Source organism: Molothrus aeneus, chromosome 14 (assembly GCF_037042795.1).
Source record: "Molothrus aeneus isolate 106 chromosome 14, BPBGC_Maene_1.0, whole genome shotgun sequence".
Classification (NCBI taxonomy): Eukaryota; Metazoa; Chordata; class Aves; order Passeriformes; family Icteridae; genus Molothrus; species Molothrus aeneus.
In genome coordinates, this window is record NC_089659.1 from 254,396 (window position 1) to 276,059 (window position 21,664).

Here is a 21,664-nt window from a genome sequence, read left to right on the forward strand (position 1 = left end):
AGTGTGAGCTCCAGCCCTCTGCGGAGTAAGAGCAGCCAAGAGGCCCAAGGCACCAGCCCTCTGAAAGCCTTCCCCCCATCAGAGCTCTGCAGGGGACAGATCGGCTCACACAACAGCGTGCGGCCAGCGGTCTCTCCCCACACTGCAGGAATGGACAGTCGGCAGCACAACACCCCCAAGGAGCCTGAGATCGAGCTGTTCGTGAAGGTGGGTCTCAGGGGGGGGCAGTGACTCTTTGGCTCACCCTCACCAAGACCCAGCTGGGTGCAGGTGTCTTCATGTTCTGTGAGGCTGGAGATGGGTACCGATTTCAGTGTCACTCGCCACAAGGGCTGGCTAAATGGTAACCCAAACAGGGGGACCACGCGGTGGTGTGGGGACTGTGAGGACTGTGGGGTGTCTCACTCAGCAGTCTGAGAGATGCCCTGGTCTTGTGATGGTTGTGCGCCCGGAGAAGTGGCACTGCTGGCAGCAGCATGATGAAGGAGTGGGAACACACATGCTCCTCAAAACCCAGATAAGACAAGCCCCAGCCTGGGAACAGCAAGCAGGAGGGCTGGCAGCAGCCACTTCAGCCTCTTCTGAGGGCAGAGTTATGAAACAAGCATGGCTGGCTTGGGGAACTGGTGCGGGAGTCCACATGTGGGCGAGATGGGGCGGCACCACAGAGGGGTATTGGCTGGAAATGGTTTCTGTTTTTTTCCCTGTTAAGCAATTTTCTGAACCCTTTCCTTGGAATAGTTTAACACTCAAGTTCAAAATATCTGCAGTGGCCATGGGCAGTGCACAAAGAGAGGAGCCAAAGCTGGTGGCCGGTGACTGTGTCTGCCCACAGCGATGCCAGGGGGCCCCGGGACACACTGTCAAGTGACAATGAGAAGGAGGCAATGCCTCTCTGTGGCACTTCATCAGGGTTTTAAGGGTGATTTCTCTGTAGGCACTCAGGCCCATGGGCTTCATTGCTCTCCTCCTGGGGCAGTTTGGTGCCCAAAAGGTCAGAGACACTAGCTTCCTTGGCACAGGCACCCAGCATTTCTAGGCACTGAATGGTGCCTACCTTGGGAAGTAGTTAGACATATTTGCTAGAAAGGATTATCTGAGCCTTCCCAGGAGAGTTCTTCCCTGTCCCCTTGCCAAAATTGTAGCTACAGCACTTCTTGATGGACATTGAACTTTGCTGAGCTGGGTCTGCACAAGTGTATTCTTGGTAAAAGTAATCTGCCTTGAATTCTCTGCTTAACACTTTTCCTTGAGATGGCTGGAAAAGAAAACACATGAGGTGACTGCAATGGCAGCAGCACATTCTAGGGGGTTTTCAGAGGGAAGTGAAACAGAAAACCAGCAGCATCGTCAGGACTTCCCCTTTGCTGTAATTCAGCGTGAAAAAACCATCCTGGTTTGTCTGTTCACAGAAAAGTTGATGCTGTGCCTCCCCCTCCCAGCACTCAGGACTCAGTTTTACTTTTAAAGACACAGTAGCTCTAGCTGCTGACAGGAACCTTCCTTTGCCTTCAGCACTTCCCCAGGGTGGGAATGCCCCAGACACAGCTGTTGCTGTGACCAGTGGCAGCTGTAAATCATGGGGAAAGCTGGTGCTCCCACAAGTGCCTACTGGTACAGCATGTCATGGCATGGCATGGCATGGCATGGCATGGTACCCTGCCTAACTTTCACTTTGGCACACACTGGAGTTACCATGGTAAGGATGGACAGGTGCAGAGCAGGTCCCACTTTACCCTGAGGTTGGGGTGGGTGGTTTCCAAGGGGTTGGCAGTTTCTCACCCTACCGTGTCCCTGGCAAGAGCATCGTCTTGTTGCCTGGGAGGCTCTCCCTGCCTGGGAGGAAACTCTGCTTTGGAGCTCCACCAGGCATTTAGCTGCTTTCTGGCTCTCGGGGTGGTTGTAGAAGCTGGCAGGTCCCATGGGGACTGAATATTTAGCAGTGCCCCAAGCAGGCAAAGCTGTTTCCTCCTCCCACTGCATTTAAGATTGTTTCACCATGGGGAAACCACAGGAACTGTGAAGTAGCTTTGGGGTTTCAATGCCCTATGCAGCCTAATGATGCCTCAGAAAGTTGGGGCTAAAAGCCTGCAACTCTCCTAGAGATTCTGTGCTAGTCCGCACTGGGTTTCTCTATCATCTGAGGGTAAAAGATTGAGGAATATCAGTCTGTGCCCTCTGCCCCCGCCCAGTTCCTGCTGCAGCAGGAGGAGAAGCAGAGGCACTTTGGGGAAGGAAGTGAAGAGCAATGACTCCCCCTACTCCATGCTGCTCTGTGGTTGCTAGGGGGGAGGGCACATGGCTGCAAGTCTCCTCTGGGGGCTTCTGGATCCCTGAGGCTCCCCCCACGGCCAGTGGTTGCCAGCAAGGCCCTTCCACAGCCTGATGCTACTCCAGCAGCTGGTGGAGCTCCCCTCCAATTCCTCCAGATAAGGGTTTTGGCTCTGAGCATCCTGGTACAGGCCTGATTCTTTCTCCCGGCAGAGGCCATTTTGATTTTCTTTTCACTCTAATCCGAAACTCCCCACCTCTCTCTTTTGAAAAGATAAGGGGGAAGACCAGCCTGACCAATTCAGACTGGAGACTGGAGCTACCAGACAAGCATGGTAAAACCTGAAGCAGGTGATCAGAGTCTATGCCCAGAGCAGCCCGAGTGACAGGCACCCCTCCCCTCACTGACCCCCCCAGCCCACCCTGCCCCACCACTGTCCCGATGCCCACCAGGGCTGTGTGTTGCCATGGCTCAGCACAACAGCTCCTGGGGGGACAACAGGACAAATTAAGCCCTCTCATTCCCAGCTTTGTAACAGGCCAGGGAAGTCGAAGAGAGTGCAGCTGGCAGGGAGAGCAGGGAGGAAAGCATTGGTCCTCATGCTAGGCAGCCACAAAAGCACTTGGTGTGCTGTTGATTCTGGAGATGCTCCAAAGCACAGCCGTAGTTTGGGTCATAGGTGGCAGGGGTGCTGGGGAGGGGGAGCAGAGATGCCTTGTGCTCTTGTCCATAGGCAGCCCTTGAGGCTGTTCTCTGACTCTCCCCTCCAGCTCCTTCAAAATAAGATTGAGACCCAGTTTCACTCTTTTCCAAAGAAGCCGTATTTGCTATCAATGACACAGGATGTTCCTGAGCTGTAGCCCCTCTGGCAGTATTTGCTATTAATAGACACTGACCAGCCTCATGTGTAGATTTCAGTTTTACTGTTGGGCACACGTCCTAGGGAATCAATGTTTTCTCAATTCCCATTTCCTTCCTCAGATTTCATGACATAAAAAATACTTATTAAAAGTAATTTTTGTTCCTCTGGAAGGACTAAAAGGTCTTGGCATGATGGAAAAACAGAATCCCTGCTCCAGCTTACTACCTGGAGTATTGGAAGATTGTTTTGATCCTTTACAGTCCTCCTTAAGGTGAGTTTGATGTCAGTGTTCTCTTCCTGGAGAAGCCGTGCACTCCAGATTCCACAGGTTTTTGGGTGTCTGCAGTGAATTGTAGCACCTACCTCCAGCCCAGGAGAACCAGGCCCAGGTCTCTGTCTCTCAGCCGTCCTGTCTTATGGTCCCAAAAGAGGTGTGAGCTCTGGAGCCATGTCCAGCTGCCCACCCTGGATGTTTTTGCTGCTACTTGACTCTGCCAGATCCTCTTAAATTTCATTGCCCTCCTGCTTAACCTCAGGACTTCAGCTCACTATCAGATATCAAAGCATAGCGCAGAGCTGCCCACTAAGGCTCATGTCCCACCACACGCGGCTCCAGGGGAGCAGCATCCTTTTGTAATAGGGCTGGCATGAGCTGTGCTGCTCCTCCCTGCCAGGGCAGGGTGGCCATGAGCCGGAGCACCACACTTCACATGCAGCTTAGGAACCTGGTAATTCTCTTAAAGAAGCTGAGTTTCCTGTGAGCCATTTTACCTCTTACTACAGCACAACTTCCATCTCACAGCAGCATCTCAGCCAGTTTTTGTGAATGGGAGAACCTTCCGTATCCTCTTACCAAACTCCTCATAAGGTGTTTCAATCATTTTTGCAAAGGATATTTTCAGCTGCTACATAGCAAGGAAATGTGCTTCACTCCGCCTGTGTCTGTGCTCATGCAGAGGGGCTGCAAAGGGTTCCTTTAGCAGCTGACAGTCATCTCTGCTTCCTCCCAATCCTGTGTGGGATGCCAGCACAAATTCTCTTTGGCACAACCCTCCTGTGCCCAGCCTGGGGCAGGCTGCTGGGTGGCTCTTGGGCTGGGCACATTGTGCTGGGATTTGTTAAACACACACGAGATGGGAGGCGGACATGAACAGCACATGGAAACAAATTGCTCTTTTCCTGGCAAACATGAGCTCATTTCCCTTCTCCCACTGTCTCCAGACTGGTGTCCTGGCCAAGCGGACCCTCCCTTCCTCCCCTTCCATTAGCAAACACTTTCTCTCTCTGCCTCCTTCTCCACTTCCTCCCGGCTTTATCTCACATTTCAGGGAAGGATCCAACCCCTTGCATCCTGAGTATGCTCTTGGTGACCCTCAGGGCCCTGGCTCGGGGTGGGAGCTACAGCTGAGCCCCCCTGGAGTCGGGAGGGGCTCCCTGCAGTGTGCTGTACCCAGTGGCTCTTCAGGTCTAGGCATCCGGTCTGTGAAAGGGTTAAATCTTCATTTTTCTGCTTTCCTGGCAGGCTGGTCTGGATGGAGAAAACATTGGAAACTGCCCCTTCTGCCAGCGCCTCTTCATGGTGCTCTGGCTGAAAGGGGTCAAGTTCAATGTCACCACGGTGGACATGACCAGGTGAGGTGGCACTGAAGCCCTGGGCCAGCACTGGGGTGAGACACGCCCTACTCAGTTCTCCCATCAGCACTTCTTCCCCCTGCCTGCTCTGTAGCCTGTGTGTCACTGCACAGGGACAATCACTGCCCACAAACTGCCCACCTCACTTGGGGCTCAAGTGTGGGTCAGCAAGGACTTGGGCCACCTGCCAGTGTGCATGGCCCAGGGACTCCCTGTCCTGCTGGATGTGAGGATGACTTGAAGGACCACTGGCAGATCCAGAGGCTGGAGAGCACTTGTCAGCTCCCTGAAGCCATCAGAGCTGGGAATGTTCCTGGTCCTGTGCTACCTCCTAGTCCCCACCTCTGCTGTGGCTACTTTCCTTGGGGACTGGTGGAGGCAGATCTGCTACAGGCTCTGAGCCAGCTCATTTTCTCTGCTCCAGGAAACCTGAAGAGTTGAAAGATTTAGCACCGGGCACCAACCCACCCTTCTTGCTGTTCAACAAGGAGCTGAAAACAGACTTCATCAAGATTGAGGAGTTCCTGGAGCAGACCCTGGGTCCACCTACGTAACTGCAAACTCACTCCTTCCCCATTTCAGGGCCTGTCACAGTGTTGTCCAGGGCTTGGCAGATTGGGGAACTAGGCAGGGTGCCAGGAGGTGCCCCAGGGCAGCCCGGGCAGGCGGATGCCCCCCCAGCCCCTGAGCCTGCTCTGCAGGGCAGGCCCTTTGATGCTGAGGGGCTGGGTCCCCTGGGGAGGGCACGGGGACAACAGGAATGGAAAAGAGTGGGAGGAAATGCACCAGCATTGCACCCCTACTCTGGGGGCACAGGGGAAACATGGGGAGGTCCCTGCAGGGACCCTGGCACTGGTGGGTTTGCCACTTGCTGTGGTAGTTGGTGTTGAGGTAGAGGGGAAAGTGAGATCCCATTGCTTGTTTATGTTCAATGCACTCAGCTGAATGAAAGCAAATGCCCTTGCTTGACAGCTGCAATGCAGGTGACCCATAGGGTGGTTGGGGAGGTGGTCTTCCCTGAGCTCACTGGGGAGCCCTCCAAACCAGCCTCCCCCATGCCCTGGGTGGCTGCAGGCCCCCCACTGCTGCAGAGGAAGCTCAAATACATTTGTCACCTGCCTCCTTGAATGTGTCTGCCTTGCAGCACACCCTGGAACATGTCAGCAAACAGAAGACAGTTCCTGAGGGAGTCATGGGGAGCTTCTGGCTTCATGAGACCCCTCTGTGCCAATATGTGTCCTCTGGGCTGGGCCAGAACTGCCTGAAGGCAGGGTTCTATTGCCACCAGTGTTCCCAAACTGTGGAGTATATGCCCTGAGATTGTCTCCTGGCAAACACCCCAGATAGAAGTCACAGCTCACAGGGTGGCAGCTGCAGTAATTTACATCATCATGATTCTCCCACAGACAGATGAACATCCCCTGCATCCTCCAGTACCAGCCCTGGGCTCTGTGGCCCAGGAACTGACACTGCTGTATCCCTGCTCCATCCCTGCTCCATTCCCGCCTGCACTGACATAAATGTCTTTTCCAAGGTATCCACACCTGAGCCCCAAGTACAAGGAGTCTTTTGATGTGGGCAGTGACATCTTTGCCAAGTTCTCAGCATACATCAAGAACCCACGCAAAGAAGCAAATATCAGTAAGGATTTGGGTTGTTGGACTCTTATCAACCACGCTGCAGCACAAGAAATGCTTTTTTGTCTGCTGGCAAATCCCGCCATGGGGTTAAGGTTCCTGCTACCTGCCTCACTGAAGCCTCCTTGGGAAGTGCTTGGGCAGAGGGGAAGGATAAAGGCAGTTCTCTGCTCCCTCCACAGGGATAACAGCAGAGCATAAGGTGATGCTGCTGTAGTCCCCTGGCAACAGAGATGGGCCAGGGTCAATGCTGTGTCCCGATGGTGTGGCCCTGAGGGCTTCTTCCGTCTCTGCAAAACCTGTGGGAGGATCAGGCAGCCCAGCACAGCCTAAAGCTTGCCTGGGAATCCAGGGCATACACTGACTACTCTTGGTTTCCCACTCTTCCAGATTTTGAGAAGGCCCTGCTGCGGGAGTTTCAGCGCCTGGATGTTTACCTGAACACTCCTCTCCCAGAGGAGATTGACCAGGATAGCGTGGAGGACATCACCATCTCCAAGAGGAAATTCCTGGATGGAGACCATCTGACTCTGGCTGATTGCAACCTTCTGCCCAAATTGCATATCATCAAGGTAATGCCATTGGCCCCCAGGGCCAGGGTAGGGGGGTACCTGCTCCAAGAGGAGTGGACAGGGAGTCCCCCTGCCAAAGCCAGAGAGTGAGTCTCCCCCAGGTCTTGGAAGTTTCAGCCTCCTCCTCCTTCACTCTCCTCTAGATTGCAGCCAAAAAGTACCGTGACTTCGAGATCCCAGAGGACATGACAGGCGTCTGGCGCTACCTCAACAATGCCTATGCCTGTGATGAGTTCAATCACACCTGTCCTGCAGATGAGGAGATCGAGCACACATATGCCAGCGTTGCCAGGAAGATGACCTAGCCATAGGGAGGCGTGGGGTGGCAGCATTGCCCTGGCTCAGCCCTCCAACTCTGCAGTCCTGACACAACCAAAACCAGCTGATGGAGAGACTGGAGAGGGTTTACAACATCGCTAGCTCCTGCCTTTCGGAAACAGCACCTTGCTTCACAGCCCCTGCCACTGCCTCCTCCTTCTGTGCTGCTGGCTGCAACCCCTGGGCACCAGCAGTGCTGACCACATGTACACACTGCTCCCATTTGGATGTAGCTGCATCCCTACTCCCTGAAAATTTTTCTCACAGCCTGTGACTATGTGTCATGGGAAAAGCTGAGGACTAGCCTCCTGCAGTAGTGCTTTCTCATCAAGAGATGACACCCCCAAATGGCTAGGCCGGCCCAGCCTCCCCATTCCCATCTGTCAGCCCTGTGTGGTCCCAGCCATCCTGTGCTTGTCGTGGGATCCCGATGCTTCCCCTGGGCTGGAGCTATTTGTATTTGCCTGTTGCCAACCTGCTCAGCACCTGGGGCTGGCATTTGGACAGCCCTCTCTTCCAAGACATCAGCTCCCTCTGAAGATATGGAAAGGCTTTGCCCAGGCAGTTCATCACATTGAAAAATTGTGCTCACTGTTGAAGGCTGTGACATGGATCTGACTCCCAATAGGACATGGGGGTAGGTGGGTGCTGGGGGTGACGCCTGGTGCAGCAGTGCCAGGACCAGCTATGGGAGGAAACAAAGGGTCAGGGGACCTGTAAAGGGCCTGAGGATGAAGGGCTGAGGATCAGGGCATCCCTCCCATGACTGCCAGCACCCAGGGCCACGTGCTGCTAGCTGCAAGGTCCCACGTGGCTCCTCCCAGCTCAGAAGTCTTTGTGCCTCCCCGAGCCCTGCAGAGGGTGCAGCCATGCTCTAGCTCCATAGCCCCTAGTTCCCACCAACACTTCTGGCACCTGAGGCTGGGAGCAACCACAGGGTAGGGCACATGTTTAGTTTCCTCACTGGAAAGCCCAGGAGAACAGACAGCAGCTGTTTGGCTAATTGCTGTGTCTGTGGAAAGGTGTGGGCAGTGCCCCTTGGCTCAGCTTGCCTTCACATCCTGTGTTGCTGACATGAGGCATCAAAGCTGCTCTGCACAGCCATGACATCCTATGTTCCCCCTCTGACACTTCCAGCTTCCCCAGGACTCCTACCAGACCTTGAGAATTCAGCCAGCCCTCCCTAACCAGCCCCAGGCAAATGGATACTGTACAGTGGGCATGGTGGGTTCTGTGGGAACTGAAGAAGCGAGCAGAGCCTCCTCAGCCCTCACTGCCACTTTCCTCTTTGCACTAAATGTGTGTCCTCACAAGCCTGCCTCAGATAGTGCTGGGTTTGGGGACTGGGTTTGTTACTAATGGGGTTTGGTTTGTTGTTTTTTATAAACTAAGAATAGCAATAAACTATATTTTAATATGCCTTTCTGGTGTGCTGTCAGCCAGGCATGAAGGCTGCTGGCATAGAGGGTGCTGTGCAGTGGCGGGGGCTTTCCTGCAGTGGAAACTCCTCTGAGATTTAGCAGAAGTGAAGCTGTAGCTGCAGCCTCTGCTGGCCTGGATCACTGGCTCAGTCAGACCAATGTGTCTTGGTCCACGGGGCTATTCCTCCCTGGGGGCAGGACTTGGCACTTCTCCTTGCTGACCTGCACAAGGTCTGGCTTTTCAGAAGCTCTGCTCTTCACTGTGGTGTGTTGTGTCAGTGGGAAGTGCTGTGGAAGGCTGGGCAGGTTAACCCTGGCTCCAGTGGGGTTTGGAGGTTGATCAGAAGAGAACATGAGGCCAAGGTTTGGACAAAACACATGGATCCATGCTTTCTCTTTGCATGATCTTCCTTCCTGAGGGCTACCACGTGTCTTCTGCTCCTTTCATATCTCACAGCAGCAGGAGGGCAGTGACAAAGCCTTTGGGCATCTGGGCATCCCAAGCTGATTCTCAGTGCATGCTCCGGTCCCTGGAGACAGGACTCAGCCAGTGACAAGACTTATCCTCTGCTGCCGAGAGCTTCCTTGCTGGAGCAATATTGGACCTTGCTAGCATTCGGAGGAGCCTCTCCTCTTCATCCTAGAAGCTGGCCGTGTAGTTCGTCCTTCTGGAGGATGTGTCTGGGAGCTTCAGGTAGCTGATGTAATCCTAGACTCCTTGGCTGGGGTCATCAGGGGACACTCCTGGGGTGGATGCCCCTGCAGACTGGAGAGGTCAGTCTGGGCTTCACAGCAACAGCAAAGTGGCCCAATTCAGAGCAAGTGCTGGGGTCCGGGGAGTTTTGGAGAGGGAAATACTCATCCTTGCTCTCTGGAAAAAAGGCAGGCAGTGATGGAGGCTGGTTGTCCAATGTCGCAAAACACCATCCATGAGACAGGGTCATGAAAGATGGCTTTTCTGAGACAACAGCACTGAGGTGGTGCACACTCTTCCCAAAGCTGCAGGTACAGAGGTAGTCCCCAGCCACTGGCTGTGTCAGCTGGGACCTGGCCCAGTTCTCCTGTGTTGAGGTTTTTCCAGTTCCCATTAGAGATCTTGTTTTTTTCCCCTGACTTCAATTTCAAATTACCATGCTATCAGCCAACTAGAAATGCTTCTAATTACTTCTCTTCCCCTGAAAGGCTTTAATTCAGAGAAATCCAGCTAGAATGACCTCAACCAGGCCCTTCTAGTTGTGACTGCAGCTCATGCCCTACCTCACTGAGCACATTTCCTGAGGGCATTTGGGAAGTGACTGACAGGCAGAAGAACATTTTAAACTTTCAAGAGCCTAAAATCCTGAGGTGTTATTCATGGAGGAGAGGAGACAGGGCAACTTGTTCTGTGCCTTTCCCTACCTGCACCGAGGCTGGGGCTCAGACAGGTTGAACAGTGCTTGCTTCATAGGTGCCACATGGAAAGTCTCTCTGAAGTCTTGGCATGGGATCCACGTTTCTCAGTCTATTGTGTCCTCTCATCTTATGGGGTTGGACATCACACTGGGACTTTCTTGAGCAAGATGGGACAGGATGATGAGCAGCCTGAGCCTCTATTATTTAATAGAGCCTGAGCCTCTATTATTTAATCACGAGGCTGACTGTGACCCTGCTGACCACAAAACAGAGGCTCTCATTTCTCATGGAGTGGCTGAAGGTACATTATCCAGAGATCATTGGTTACCTCTGTTTGCCAGTCCCCATCTGTCAGGCATGGATATAACTGGAAAACAGCTGAGATGAATCTATCATCCATTTCAAGTGGGCATGCCACCCAGCTGGGATTTTTCTCCTAACAAAAATCTTTATCTACCCTGTTTTCCATCCTCTGGAAAATAGAGGATGGAAAAAATCAGAATCCTGCCAGGTTTTATGTCACAGAATGAAAAATCCTGGAGACAGGCTCATGCCATTTGCTGTGGTGCCATGAGGAGGAAGCACACAACCCCCCCCCCCCCCCACCCCAACTCAGAGTGCATCATGAGCCAATATGCACCCAACTCGGAGGGCAGCTTGCTGGTCCTGTCTGTCACCAGGAGCATGAATGATCCTAGGGGACAGAGAGCTACGGGAGCAGTGCCAGGAAGTGAGAAAGTGTTAAGCTGAACTGCCATTCCCATAGGCTGCAGGACCAGAAATCCCCTATCCCCATGCATCTGAAGGATGGGAAACACAGGAACTGGCCGTGTGTCACAGACCCTTAGAAGAGCAGTGGTGAGTGGTGAGGACAAGACAGGAGAGGTTGGCCTGCAGAGTAAGGGGACCTGGTGACCAAGCTAGATGGTATATGAATCTGTCAGGTGCCCTTGGCACCTTCTGAGTGCAGACACTTGCCACGCATCCCCAGGTGAGGGCACACCCAGACCAGCACATGAAGTAGGACCAATTTTGCTCTACAGTCTCCTGGGGTGACCTGAATGTCCCAACCTCCCTGCTTGGGTCCCAATCCACTGAATTGCAGGAAAGCTCCTGCATGGAGAGAAACCACACAGGTCTGAGCAACCAAATTCACTTCTCTGCAGCCTGTCAGCTCTGCACCCCTCTTCATGCATATCCTCTAAACACACCACACTCAGGCTCCAGCCTTTGGGGCTCTCACAGTCCCTACCCACATCCTGCTCGTCTTCCCAACCAAGGCAAGCAGCTTAGACCACTGAGAGGGAGGTGCAGCAGGAGTCAGTGGTCTGGATGTTGCAGCTCAGACCTGTCAACCCACAAAGTCTTTTGGGGCTGAAGGATGGGGTCCAGCTGTGATGCTGCTGCTCTGTGCTGCTTCAGGGACCTACCTGGAGCTACAGACCCATCAAAGGCAACTTGCACAGGGAGGCTGAGTGACAGTGCCTTAGTGAGGTCCCGGGTATTTTCCATATATACAGATGTGCTGGACAGCACTTGAAGTGGCTGTGAGGATTTGGAGTGGCTCTGGGCTGTCCCAAAGAAGTGGCAGGGCAGCTGCAGTGACAGGCAGGAGAGAAAGCAGACAGAGCAGAGTGGGCACAGGGTCAGAGCAGACCCTGCTGTTTGCAGCTCTGCCTCCCATGGTTTTCAAAGGCTAATGGTCCTGGGTACTCCCAGCCCACAAAATATAAGAGCTTGATTTTCCCCCATCATTTCAGAGCCACCACATCTCTTACGGCTGTCAGGTCCAATGGTTCCCACTCAGTGACTGTGAAAGCCCCATTAGCCCCCAAAGAGCAATTTTCCAGTGTACACCATTTTCATGGGCTGGCAGCTCTGCTCTCTGAGAATTAGTAATAAGAAATACGCTCTTGCACAGTCCTTAACCCACTGTTTCTAATAAAGAGCTGTTTGCAGCGGCATCTCTCTTGTTGCTTTGATCTGGCACCCGGAGAATCTGAAAGCATCACAGAGAGAAGGAAGGAACAGGGGATGGATGATGGTGAGTCAGAGCTTTCACCAGCCCCCGCAGCAGTACCTGCAGGCACAGCGCTGTGCTGTGGGCGTGAGGCCAGCTCCAGAGATGGCATCTGACCTCCACGATGACAGTGTTGTAGGGTGGCCTGGGTGCCTAAGGCCCAGTTGCTGGATCAGCCCTTTCCAGGCTGTGGAGGGAGCATGGAATGCTGAGGGAGGACCCTGCTGTATGCAGGTGACTGAGTGATGGAGGGACTGGTCCGGGGTCCTGCGCAGACCTGCCTGGGGCTGATGTCTTGCCTGGGTTGGGGGCTTACTCCTGACCCATGTCCATCCTCCAGCACAGTCCAGTCCTGGTGAGCACATAACAACCTGCCAGGTAGACCAAAGTGGGATCTAGTTCAGACACTCCACCCAGGCCCCACGCTGCACATAGTGGTGACAGGTCTCTCCTGGGACATGCTGGGACCTCACCCCACAGCGAATGTTGCACTTTTTCTCTGTGATTCTGCAGAAACCCGCATGCTACTTGCACCTCTGAGGCAAAGCAGAAACCCCCTCTTGCATCCACTTGGAAACTTCAGCTGCTGATGGCATCTTGAAATGTCACAACCTTTCTGTCTTTTTCCACTCCCCATGAAAAACTCTTTTATATGAGTGGGAACATTCCAGCTGTCCAGGGCAAGGGCCAGGGCAAGCCCCTGCTGCCAGTGAGTGACTGCCTAAATCATCCATGGGGACCCCAGCACCCTTGTCCAGCCACAGAGCTGGTCCTCTTCAGACTTGCAGAGACCTGGCCAACTGTGATCAGAGCACCGGTCGTGCCCCAGTGCAAGCCCAGCTCCCACAGCACAGCAGCTGTGGGAGCCAGTCTGGTCCAATTGCACTGGTCCAACGTCCTGGCAAACCACCCAGGATGGGGCTGGAGCAACATGATGGACACCGCTGGGCCTGGACAAGCTCCTGCTTGGGATGTGGCTCCTGCCACGAGCCTGTGGCACAAACAGCAGCTCTGACTGATGCTCCTGCTAAGAGATGCCTTGCCTGGGACCATGCAGTGGCCTTCCAGACTAGTGTGGGTTTGGAGGCCCTGTGGGCTATGGGGATGAGGCAATTGATCAAACAGGGCTGCAGGCATGTAGGGCTTCACCCCCATGACCTTGAGGCAGATCAGACACTGTGAGGGACAAAGGAGATGGCAACTGGACACCAACTTCATAGGTAGAAAAAAGCATATGGGTAATATATGTGTTCCTCAAGCAACTCTTGGGACTGTCTCTTTCCTTTTTTTGTTTTTTTTTCTTTTTTTCTTTCTCTTGTGTGTGTGTGTGTGTGTGTGTGTGTTAATTCAGCTCAATTTCTTCAATACATGACATGTCCTCACATTGACTGTCAGAGATGACCTGGGCCAGATGCCAGACACAGCCCAAAGCTGCTGTACCACTCTCCCTACAAGGTCCCAATCCCCTTTAGCAAACCTGTTTTAGCTTGGTCTCCTCTCTCCACGGGGCCACAGGTCCTGCCTGCCAGGAGCTTGCTCCAGTCATGATCTTCCCATAGAGTCATGGCCTCCTTTGGGCATCTGGTATGGGATCCTCCCTAAACTGCACATGGATCTCTGCTCCCCCATGGACCCTTGTGGGCTACAGGGGTCAGCCTGCAGTACGAGGCAGGGATGGAACATGGCTGGGGTGTCAGGAGTGACGGGGTTGGAACATGGCCCTGCACAGCCCCAAAGGCTCCCTAAGACTGGCAGCACTGTACCTCCATCCCCTCCATCAGCTGCCTGGACACTAGACGCCAGTTTCTCACCTGTTCCCAGATCCAGAGTAATTTTGTGAGTCCAAGAGCCTGGATTTGTCACTGCATTTTGACTCCACTGATTCCAGCTTGTGACACAGCACAAGGAGGTTTCCCCTGGCCTCTGTAGCTTCAGGCAAAGCCTCAAAACACATCCCGGGGAGAGAACCGCAGGGAGGGGCTTCTCAGCCATAAATCACCCCAGTGCTAGCAGGAGGAATAATAAATATATCCCTTGGTGCTAAAAAACAGTCTTTTCCCACAGGAGAGCAAGACAGAGATTGTGGGTGCAATTTTCTGCCTGGAAAACCCCAAGTTTACTCCCTTCCTTTCCTGACTGCTGCATAGGGAAGGGTTGTGCTGGGTCTGTAACACAGAAACAATGAATAGAGAAGCCAGTTTTCTAGAATAAATTAGTGATATTTAAAAACAACTCCGGCACAGAATCAACATTTCCAGAATCAACACAGAAGTAAAAACCCCAACATTTTTTTCATTAAAGAGCCTTACAAATATATATGTATATATGAGTGTTACATTAGTATAGATACTGTACCATACATGCACACATACAGACAGATCTCTAGATAAGAGTTTTGGGGGTTCAGCGTTGGTCCATGCTCCTTATGAGGTGTCTCAAGAGCACCAAATCCCCAGAGGAAAGCTCTGGATCCCCCCCCGTCCTTGGTGGATCCTTGGCGGCCGTGCCCGGAACGTGCCTGTGCCTGCCCTTGGAGCCTGCCCCGGTCCCACGCGCAGCCCTGCCCCAGCAGGTTGGGACCGACAGCCAGACAGCCAGACAGCCGTCCCGGGGAGCTGGGGGAGGCGCCCTGGGCTCTGCTGGGCGCTGGAGCCTGCCCTGCTCGCTAAAGCTCGCTGCCCTCTGGGGCCCGGGGCTCGTAGCCGGAGAAGGGAACTGTCCGCAGGACGCTGCGGGGCGAGGGGGGCAGCCGGCAGGGGCTGCACAGACACGGTTCTCCCTGCTCCGGGTAGCCTCGCTGCACGGTGCTATCACCTTGTTCTGGGTCAGTCCCGCCGCCCCGCAGGGTTTGGGGAACACAGAGGCGCTGCCCTCCCTCTGTCTCCACGCTGGGCAGGAGCCTCACGGAGCTGAGCCGGATCCAGTGCCCAGCCGTGCTCAGACTCTCCTGCAGGTGCTCCTGGCTGCAGCTTCTGCTTGGCACGGGCAGAGGCAGGTGGCTGTCTGCTCCCAGAATTGGGCACTGGCATTTAGAATAAAGCTGGAGGTGCAGGGGGAGCCATATTTTAGGTATCTGGCTGTCCCTGTCACCTATGTAGCTGTGTCCAGACAGTCCCATTAGCACCAGCTGCTCTGGCAAATCATCCCCATCACCTGCCTCCTCATCCTTCTCCAGCTGTGAGGGGACCTGAGAACCTAAGGCATGCCCCAGCTGACTGTGGGTGCAGGATGGGTCCCTTCCCTCAGTGCAGTTTGGGCCAAACCCATTGGCACAGTAGCCACTCACATCCTGGACAAGGCCTTGCAGGAGCCGTGGGACCGTGGCTGATGCCTGCACAGCTGTGGATGGCCCGTGGGAGGGGAGCACAGTCTGCAGGAGCAGGGCCAGTGGGTCCTCCTCAAGCTGGAGTGGAGGCACCTGCATGGCCACACTCAGCTCGCTGTTCTGGAGAGTCTGCAAAAACAAAAGCAGTGACATGGTCAGCCTCAGCTGGCTAAAGCCCTGCCAGCTAAGGGGTTGTTACAAACTATGCTGAACACCAAGGGCTCCACTGCCTGAGACCCCATCCTCTGCTGTGACCCATGGCTGGCCAATGCCCTCCACCAGTACCTTCTTCTTGGGGGACAGTGGTTCAGACGGCAGGGGAGACACCTGGGTACTAAAATGGGCTTGGTGATGTGAGAGTTGGAGGAAAGGAGGTGCTGAACCCTTGCAAATGCAGGGAACCCTGGCTTGGCTATGGCTACACACAAGGTGGAAGTTGGAGGAGGATCATAACTCACCAGTGCTTTTGGGAGGCACATCTCCGGAGGATTGGGAAAGACATGCAGCAGCATGAAGCAGATCCCAGCCACACTTAGCGGCAGCAGCAGGAAGAAGGCACTCAGCACAGCAAGGACCCATGGAAAGCCTGCCAGGACATCACAGCAGGCTGAGGGGTTACTCAACCACATCCCTCCCACCCCACTCTCTGTCAGTGCTTCCCATCCATGTCACACTGGGATGTTTCAGGAGGCAAGCCCAAGGCAGATGACAAGAAAGCATCACCATGAGAGGTCCCCACTGGGCAGCACTGGGCCATAACCCTGACTACAGTGGCTGGGGGTGAGGTATTCACACCTCCACACAAGTTTGTGCTGTGAGCAGGATCTGAGATGCAACCGTGCCGGCTGAGTTGGTGAGAGTCCTCCCACCTGAAGGGGCTGCTGGAGTCACCAGGCACTGCTCAGCCTCCCGGCTCCGCTCCCTGGCAATGTCTGCAGCCATCGTCCGGACACAGTACTGTGTGCTGGGCTTCAGGTGCCCAAAGGTGCAAGGCACTTCCTCGCTGCTCTGTTTGCAGGGCACCTGAAAGCAGATGGAACAGCCGGCCACAGAAGCTGGAGGTGGGGTTTGGGCATGGCTCCACTGCTCTGTGCAGCCTCAACATCCCACTTGCCCCATGGTCCCTCCTCCCAGGCACCTCCAACACTCAGTTCTTTGCCCCAGGAGTTGTTCAGGTCCTAGAGCATCTCCTGAAACACCTCTGGCATCACTTTTCATCTGAACAGAACCAGTCCAGTTCTTCTTACCCAGGGGAGGGAAGTGGTCTCCTGCCTTGCTGAGGTGGGAGCCCCAGACTGGGGGTGCACAGCACCTCACACCTGCATGTGCAGCCAGGTGTGGGCAGGGCTGCAGCACAGGCACCCCCACACCACTACAACTTGAGATGGTAGTTTTGCTGCACCAGGAAAGCTTGTGCAAGCCCTGCGCCTCTGGGCCCTGCCCAGCTAGCACACATACCTGCTGGACAAGCAGGTCCCCCTCGTACAGGTGCAGCCAGTACCACAGCTTCAGCAGCACTCGGTTGACTGGCTTGTAGGAACCAGTCCTTCTCTGGTAGGGAGTGGGTGGTGTGATGATGTTTATGCTAAGGATTTGGTCCTGGAGCAGCCAAGACAGCTTGGGAGGGCCAACAATTGCTGTAGGGAAGGGGAAAAAATCAAAAATTAAGGCCTTCAAAGGAAGGCAGACATCTTGTTTCTCTAGAAATTCTATTTTTCTGTCTGACATTTCCCTCCCAGAGCACAGAAGTTCCTCAGGTCTTGCCTGATGGCACTTTGTGCCCTGAAACCAGCTCTAGGAATGGCAGCCACCACATCTTCATGACAGCTAGCGCTGCTTCTGCCTCCTCTTCACACCGACAGACCTGTGGCACCACCGGCTCCCTCTGCTGAGACCTTCACCCCTGAGCCATCTACCAGGGTCTGGAGACCCCACTGCCAAGGCCAGCAATCACTTCCTAACTGAATGCACCCACTTCCATGCCAGCTGGATGCAAAGGGAATGAACAAGGGAACACAAATAACCAGCACAGAATCCATTTATCTTACACATTCTGTTTATTGCAACAACCCCTCTGATGGAGGTCAGAGGAGGGTCCTGAAAATTTTCTAGCTTCAGGAGACTACTAGGTTTTTTGGACAGAACAGCTGGTCTGACTGAGAAGAGGCACATTCCCACATCAGGCAAACACAATAGTCAGGATGAAAGGATCACCAGAGGGTCTGCCCGTGCTTCATCCCAGACCATGACAGGGGAGGAAGATGAGCCTTTCAAAAGCCAAGCCTGGAGGCATATCCTCTTTCCTGCCCCATCTTGATGCATTCCCCAGAGACCCAAATTCTCCCTGTGCCTTGCTGGCCTGGGGCCTCCTACCAATCACCTCCCTGTGTCTTCTCTGTCCTTTTACTCTTCACCCAGCTGTCTTCCAGCAGCTCTGCCTTATCCCTTTCCTCTGGTTAGGGCTCTTTTCCCTCCAGTATCCTAATATGCTTTCCCACTGTATCCCATCAGATCTCTCCAAGGTCCCCTCTCCCCATCAGCCCCCCAGGAAGAGCCCAACTGGAGAAGCTCCCCAGTCCTTACTGTCTCTGTACAGCTGCAGCTCGCTGGAAATGGCCCACTCGGACTGCTCACCTCCGGCCACCACTCTCACCCGTGCCCAGTAGATATCATGAATCCTGTCAAAATACAGCTCACACACACAGGAGTTTCTGCTGTTCCCCCCATAGGCACCTGCCTTGGTCCAGTTTGAGGTTCTGCCCAGGGAGAAAGCACAGGGATTGCTTCTTTTCAGCATCCTCCCAGCCCAAAGGGAAGGCTGCCCAGCCACTGCCATCCTGCCCAGGTGGAAAGTGTAGGAAAGCCCAGGCATCAGCTAACAGTGTCCCCGGGATGTGTGAGGAGGGGGGTCACCAGCAAGTTGACTCTCTCCTGGGGACAGATGGCATCTGGCACTGTGCCCTGACCTGTGTTCTCCACAATGAAAAACCACACAGCTGTGGCAGGGAGAACCCACCAAGGAGTTGAGGCTGTTGAGGCTCTGTGCTATGAGGGAAACTGAGTGAGTGGTGACAGCTTGAGCCTCAGAGAAAGGTGACTGTGGGTGGGGGGGGGGGGGTCTTATCAACACAAGAAGAAGATAGAGTCACTGGTGTCCAGCAAAAGTACAAGAGGCAGTGGACACAAGTTGAAATACAGGAAATCCTATTTAGCATAATGGGGAAGAAAAACAAATTCAAAACCCCAGTCCAAAAGCAACCCCTTAGTTTGTTATTGGGATAGTGACCAGGAAAGGAACCAAGCTGTCCAGGGATATTGTCCTGAAGTCGTTCAAAACCCACCAGGACACACTCCTGAGTTGACCTTGCATGTGCAATGGTAGGACTAGCCAATCCCTGCCAACTCCACTGCTCTGTTACTCTGTGGCATTTACTGCCAGATAACAGTCCTCTGGCTGCCAGGGGTCCCCAACAGCCTCTGCCAGGGTGTAAGAGGACCAGACCTCTTCACCCCCTCCTCCCCACCCACCTGTTCCTCCACTCCACCTCATAGGTGGCAGAGCTGGGTGAGCTGGGGTCTGGCTCCCAGCGCAGCAAGACGTGGAAGTTCTGTGCCTCCAGCCTGACGCGCCGTGGCCTCAGTAGCGTCCCTGGGGAGGGAGCAGAGGGGTATGAGGCAGTGTCCTGCAGGGTCCCCTTGTAGCACAGGTTCCTCAGGTTCATCCCAGCATGGGCAAACACTGACTTCAAAGTAGGTGCTCAGCACCTGTATCCTCCCCAATTGGTCACACACTGAGAACACCCTCTCCACACTTCTGCCAAAGCAGAGACACAGATGACAAAACAGGAGAGACAACACCCTGACACAGCTGCTGCTGACCCGGGGGTTTTCTTTCTCATCATTCCTTGACGACCACTTGGGCCTCTCCTCTTCACAGGTACCTTCAATAGGTTTGAGAGGTGTCCCTGTGCCTCCTCCGGCCCTGCAGCCAGCCCCCCCCCCCAGACTGTGGTGACAGCTTCAGCACTGGCTTACCCTGGAGCAGGGAGCAGCTGGTCAGGGACAGCAGCAGGAGCAGGGCAGGGCTCATCCTACCACAGCCCATCCATCTGCCCCAGCACTACGCAGCTGTGCTGGGGGCCATGGAAAGGGATGGGTGTGCTGGAGCTGTTCTGCTACCCACAGACATAATGTGCTGCTGGGACCTGGGATTAAAAACAGAAACTTCAGCCAGTGACACTGCCCCATGGAGCCCACATGCCTATTGTGGCACAGAGGTGTCCACTATGGAGGGCAGGGGACCTTCTGCTGCATTCTGGGGGTGCCACAGGACAGGTACCCTCAGGGCTGTGGTGGTAAGTAGATCCACAGGGACAGTGGGCAGCTGCCACACTGCTATGGCACTATGCACATGCTGCAGCAACCTTCTGTTGCATCCACCTCTGGCACCCCGTGGTGAGATGTCACACTGCCTTTGTCACCAGGATGTGGGTCTGAGAAAGCTCCTCACCTGAGGCTCACACCACTGGGGAGGTGACTCAGCCCAGCTCTGGGCATGACTCACACTGGCACAACCCGTGACACCACTGCCAGGACAGCCCCAGCCATCCCACAGACTCCCCGGTACGGGGAGGGCACCATGTGTGACATCACCCTCAAGGCAAAATGGGGCACAATGAGGGTTGTAAGCAGAGACCTCAGACTGTGAACCACAGCAGAGGCTGGTCCAGCTGGGCACCTGTACCTGACCAGTCCCTTCTTACCTTGGTCTTGCCCCACCATTCAGCCACCAGGAATCTTGCCCTGCTCTTGCTGGTCATGGAGGTAATCTTCCTCTCCTGGAGCAGACATGCAAGGGCTTTGAGGCTACCAACACCAACCTTGTGGTTGTGGGGACACATTCCCCCATGAAGGTGAGGAGCCCAGGGCCACCTCCAGAGGCAGAGGGGTGGGAGCACCCCTGACCAGATGGGACACCAGTGGGGCTGGCTCACCACTGTCACTGCTTCTCCCTCTTCCCATTTCACACCAACTTTTCACTATTACAAGCGCAAGCACCTCAGCACGTGGATACAAAACATTGCCTCCATGTTTTCTCTGTCCTTTGCAGGATTAAGAGCTTGAAACAAGGAGGAACAGTCAACAAGCAGGGACATGCAGCTGCAAACTGTGGGTGAGGGCCAAGCTCTGAAACACCAGAGCTGAAGTACAGGCAGTCGGCCTAGGGATTCCCCCCTCGCTGAGACCAACAAGAACCCTCCTGGCTTTGCAACAGAGCCCATTGAAGGAGGCAGTATTTCTGCCCGGAGGGAGAAAGAGCCTCCAGGGTTGCTCCTGGGGCTTACAGAGGCACAGAGTTGGGGAACTGATGGAGACCCTAGGACTGGCTGCCTGTGCAGGCAGGGACAGGGCTGCTCTCACTGCAGAAGGCAGCACAAGGGAGGCAATGCTTCCCTGAAGCAGCAAGGGTGACTGCAGGCCAGTCCCTGCTAGCCCCCCTCTGAACCCCAGCACATCTGTTCCCCTTCTGCCATGGCCAGAGCAAAAATCCCAGCAACTCTCCCTCCGTTGTGGCATTAACTGAGATTGTGGGGATTAACCCCCTCTGCTCTGCACATCCTCTCCTTTTCTGTATCCCCATCACACTACCCTGAAGCACCAGCACTCCCCCCAACCTTGATCCAGCATTTCCTCTCTACCCCTCTGCAGTATCAGAAACCCACCTTACCAACCACACTGTTAAACACAACACCCTCAGCTCAGCAACCTTACGTTTGGCTCCGAGTGTTCACTGGAAGCGTTACCACGGTCTGCTCAGCTGCCAGGCTTCCTCCAGACGGGGGACAGTCCGTGTTGTCTGTGCCACCATGCTGGGAGGCGTGATTTGACTTGGGCGGTTTGTACCTCCTTTGCTGAGCCAGGGTTTGTTTTTTCCTTCCTTGCTTCCTCATTAGAACCATCCCAGCTGGGCACGGGTGCTCAGCAGTGCCCTCTGCACACCAGAGCTGAGGCACAGCCTGTCCCAGCACGCCACCCCAGCAGATGCACTACCCCGGCACAGACCATCAGTGGTGTGGGGACAGAAAGGAGCAAGGGCTCGGGCCAGGGGTGACACATGGCAGGGCAGACACAGGCCAGGACATCCCAGCAAAAACAGTAGCAGGTTTTATCCTTGCCAAGACCAATGCTGCAGGCTGGGCCCCCTCAGTTTGC

At 54.5% G+C, this 21,664-nt stretch overlaps 2 protein-coding genes across 5 annotated transcripts; one reads left to right on the forward strand and one right to left on the reverse strand.

Annotated features, from left to right (window-relative positions):
* Nucleotides 1-8,713, forward strand: LOC136562589 (chloride intracellular channel protein 2-like). Its single transcript, XM_066559515.1, has 6 exons — nucleotides 1-207; nucleotides 4,657-4,766; nucleotides 5,191-5,316; nucleotides 6,301-6,407; nucleotides 6,794-6,975; nucleotides 7,119-8,713. Exons 1-6 carry the CDS (start codon nucleotides 151-153, stop codon nucleotides 7,278-7,280), a joined length of 744 nt encoding a protein of 247 aa, XP_066415612.1. The 5' UTR covers nucleotides 1-150; the 3' UTR covers nucleotides 7,281-8,713.
* A 5,611-nt stretch (nucleotides 8,714-14,324) lies between these two features.
* On the reverse strand, nucleotides 14,325-21,428 carry LOC136562628 (interleukin-22 receptor subunit alpha-1-like). Of its 4 annotated transcripts, none has more exons than XM_066559567.1 (8): nucleotides 21,224-21,428; nucleotides 19,487-19,656; nucleotides 18,980-19,100; nucleotides 18,035-18,207; nucleotides 16,910-17,088; nucleotides 16,321-16,474; nucleotides 15,910-16,037; nucleotides 14,325-15,580 (listed from the first exon to the last, which is right to left on the reverse strand). In XM_066559567.1, exons 2-8 carry the CDS (start codon nucleotides 19,554-19,556, stop codon nucleotides 14,792-14,794), a joined length of 1,614 nt encoding a protein of 537 aa, XP_066415664.1. In that variant the 5' UTR covers nucleotides 19,557-19,656; nucleotides 21,224-21,428; the 3' UTR covers nucleotides 14,325-14,791. The 4 variants fall into 4 exon arrangements, with proteins under 4 accessions (XP_066415664.1, XP_066415665.1, XP_066415666.1 ...); XM_066559568.1 differs by having other exon boundaries at nucleotides 21,219-21,428; XM_066559569.1 differs by having other exon boundaries at nucleotides 21,175-21,428.
* Nucleotides 21,429-21,664: the final 236 nt, after the last annotated feature.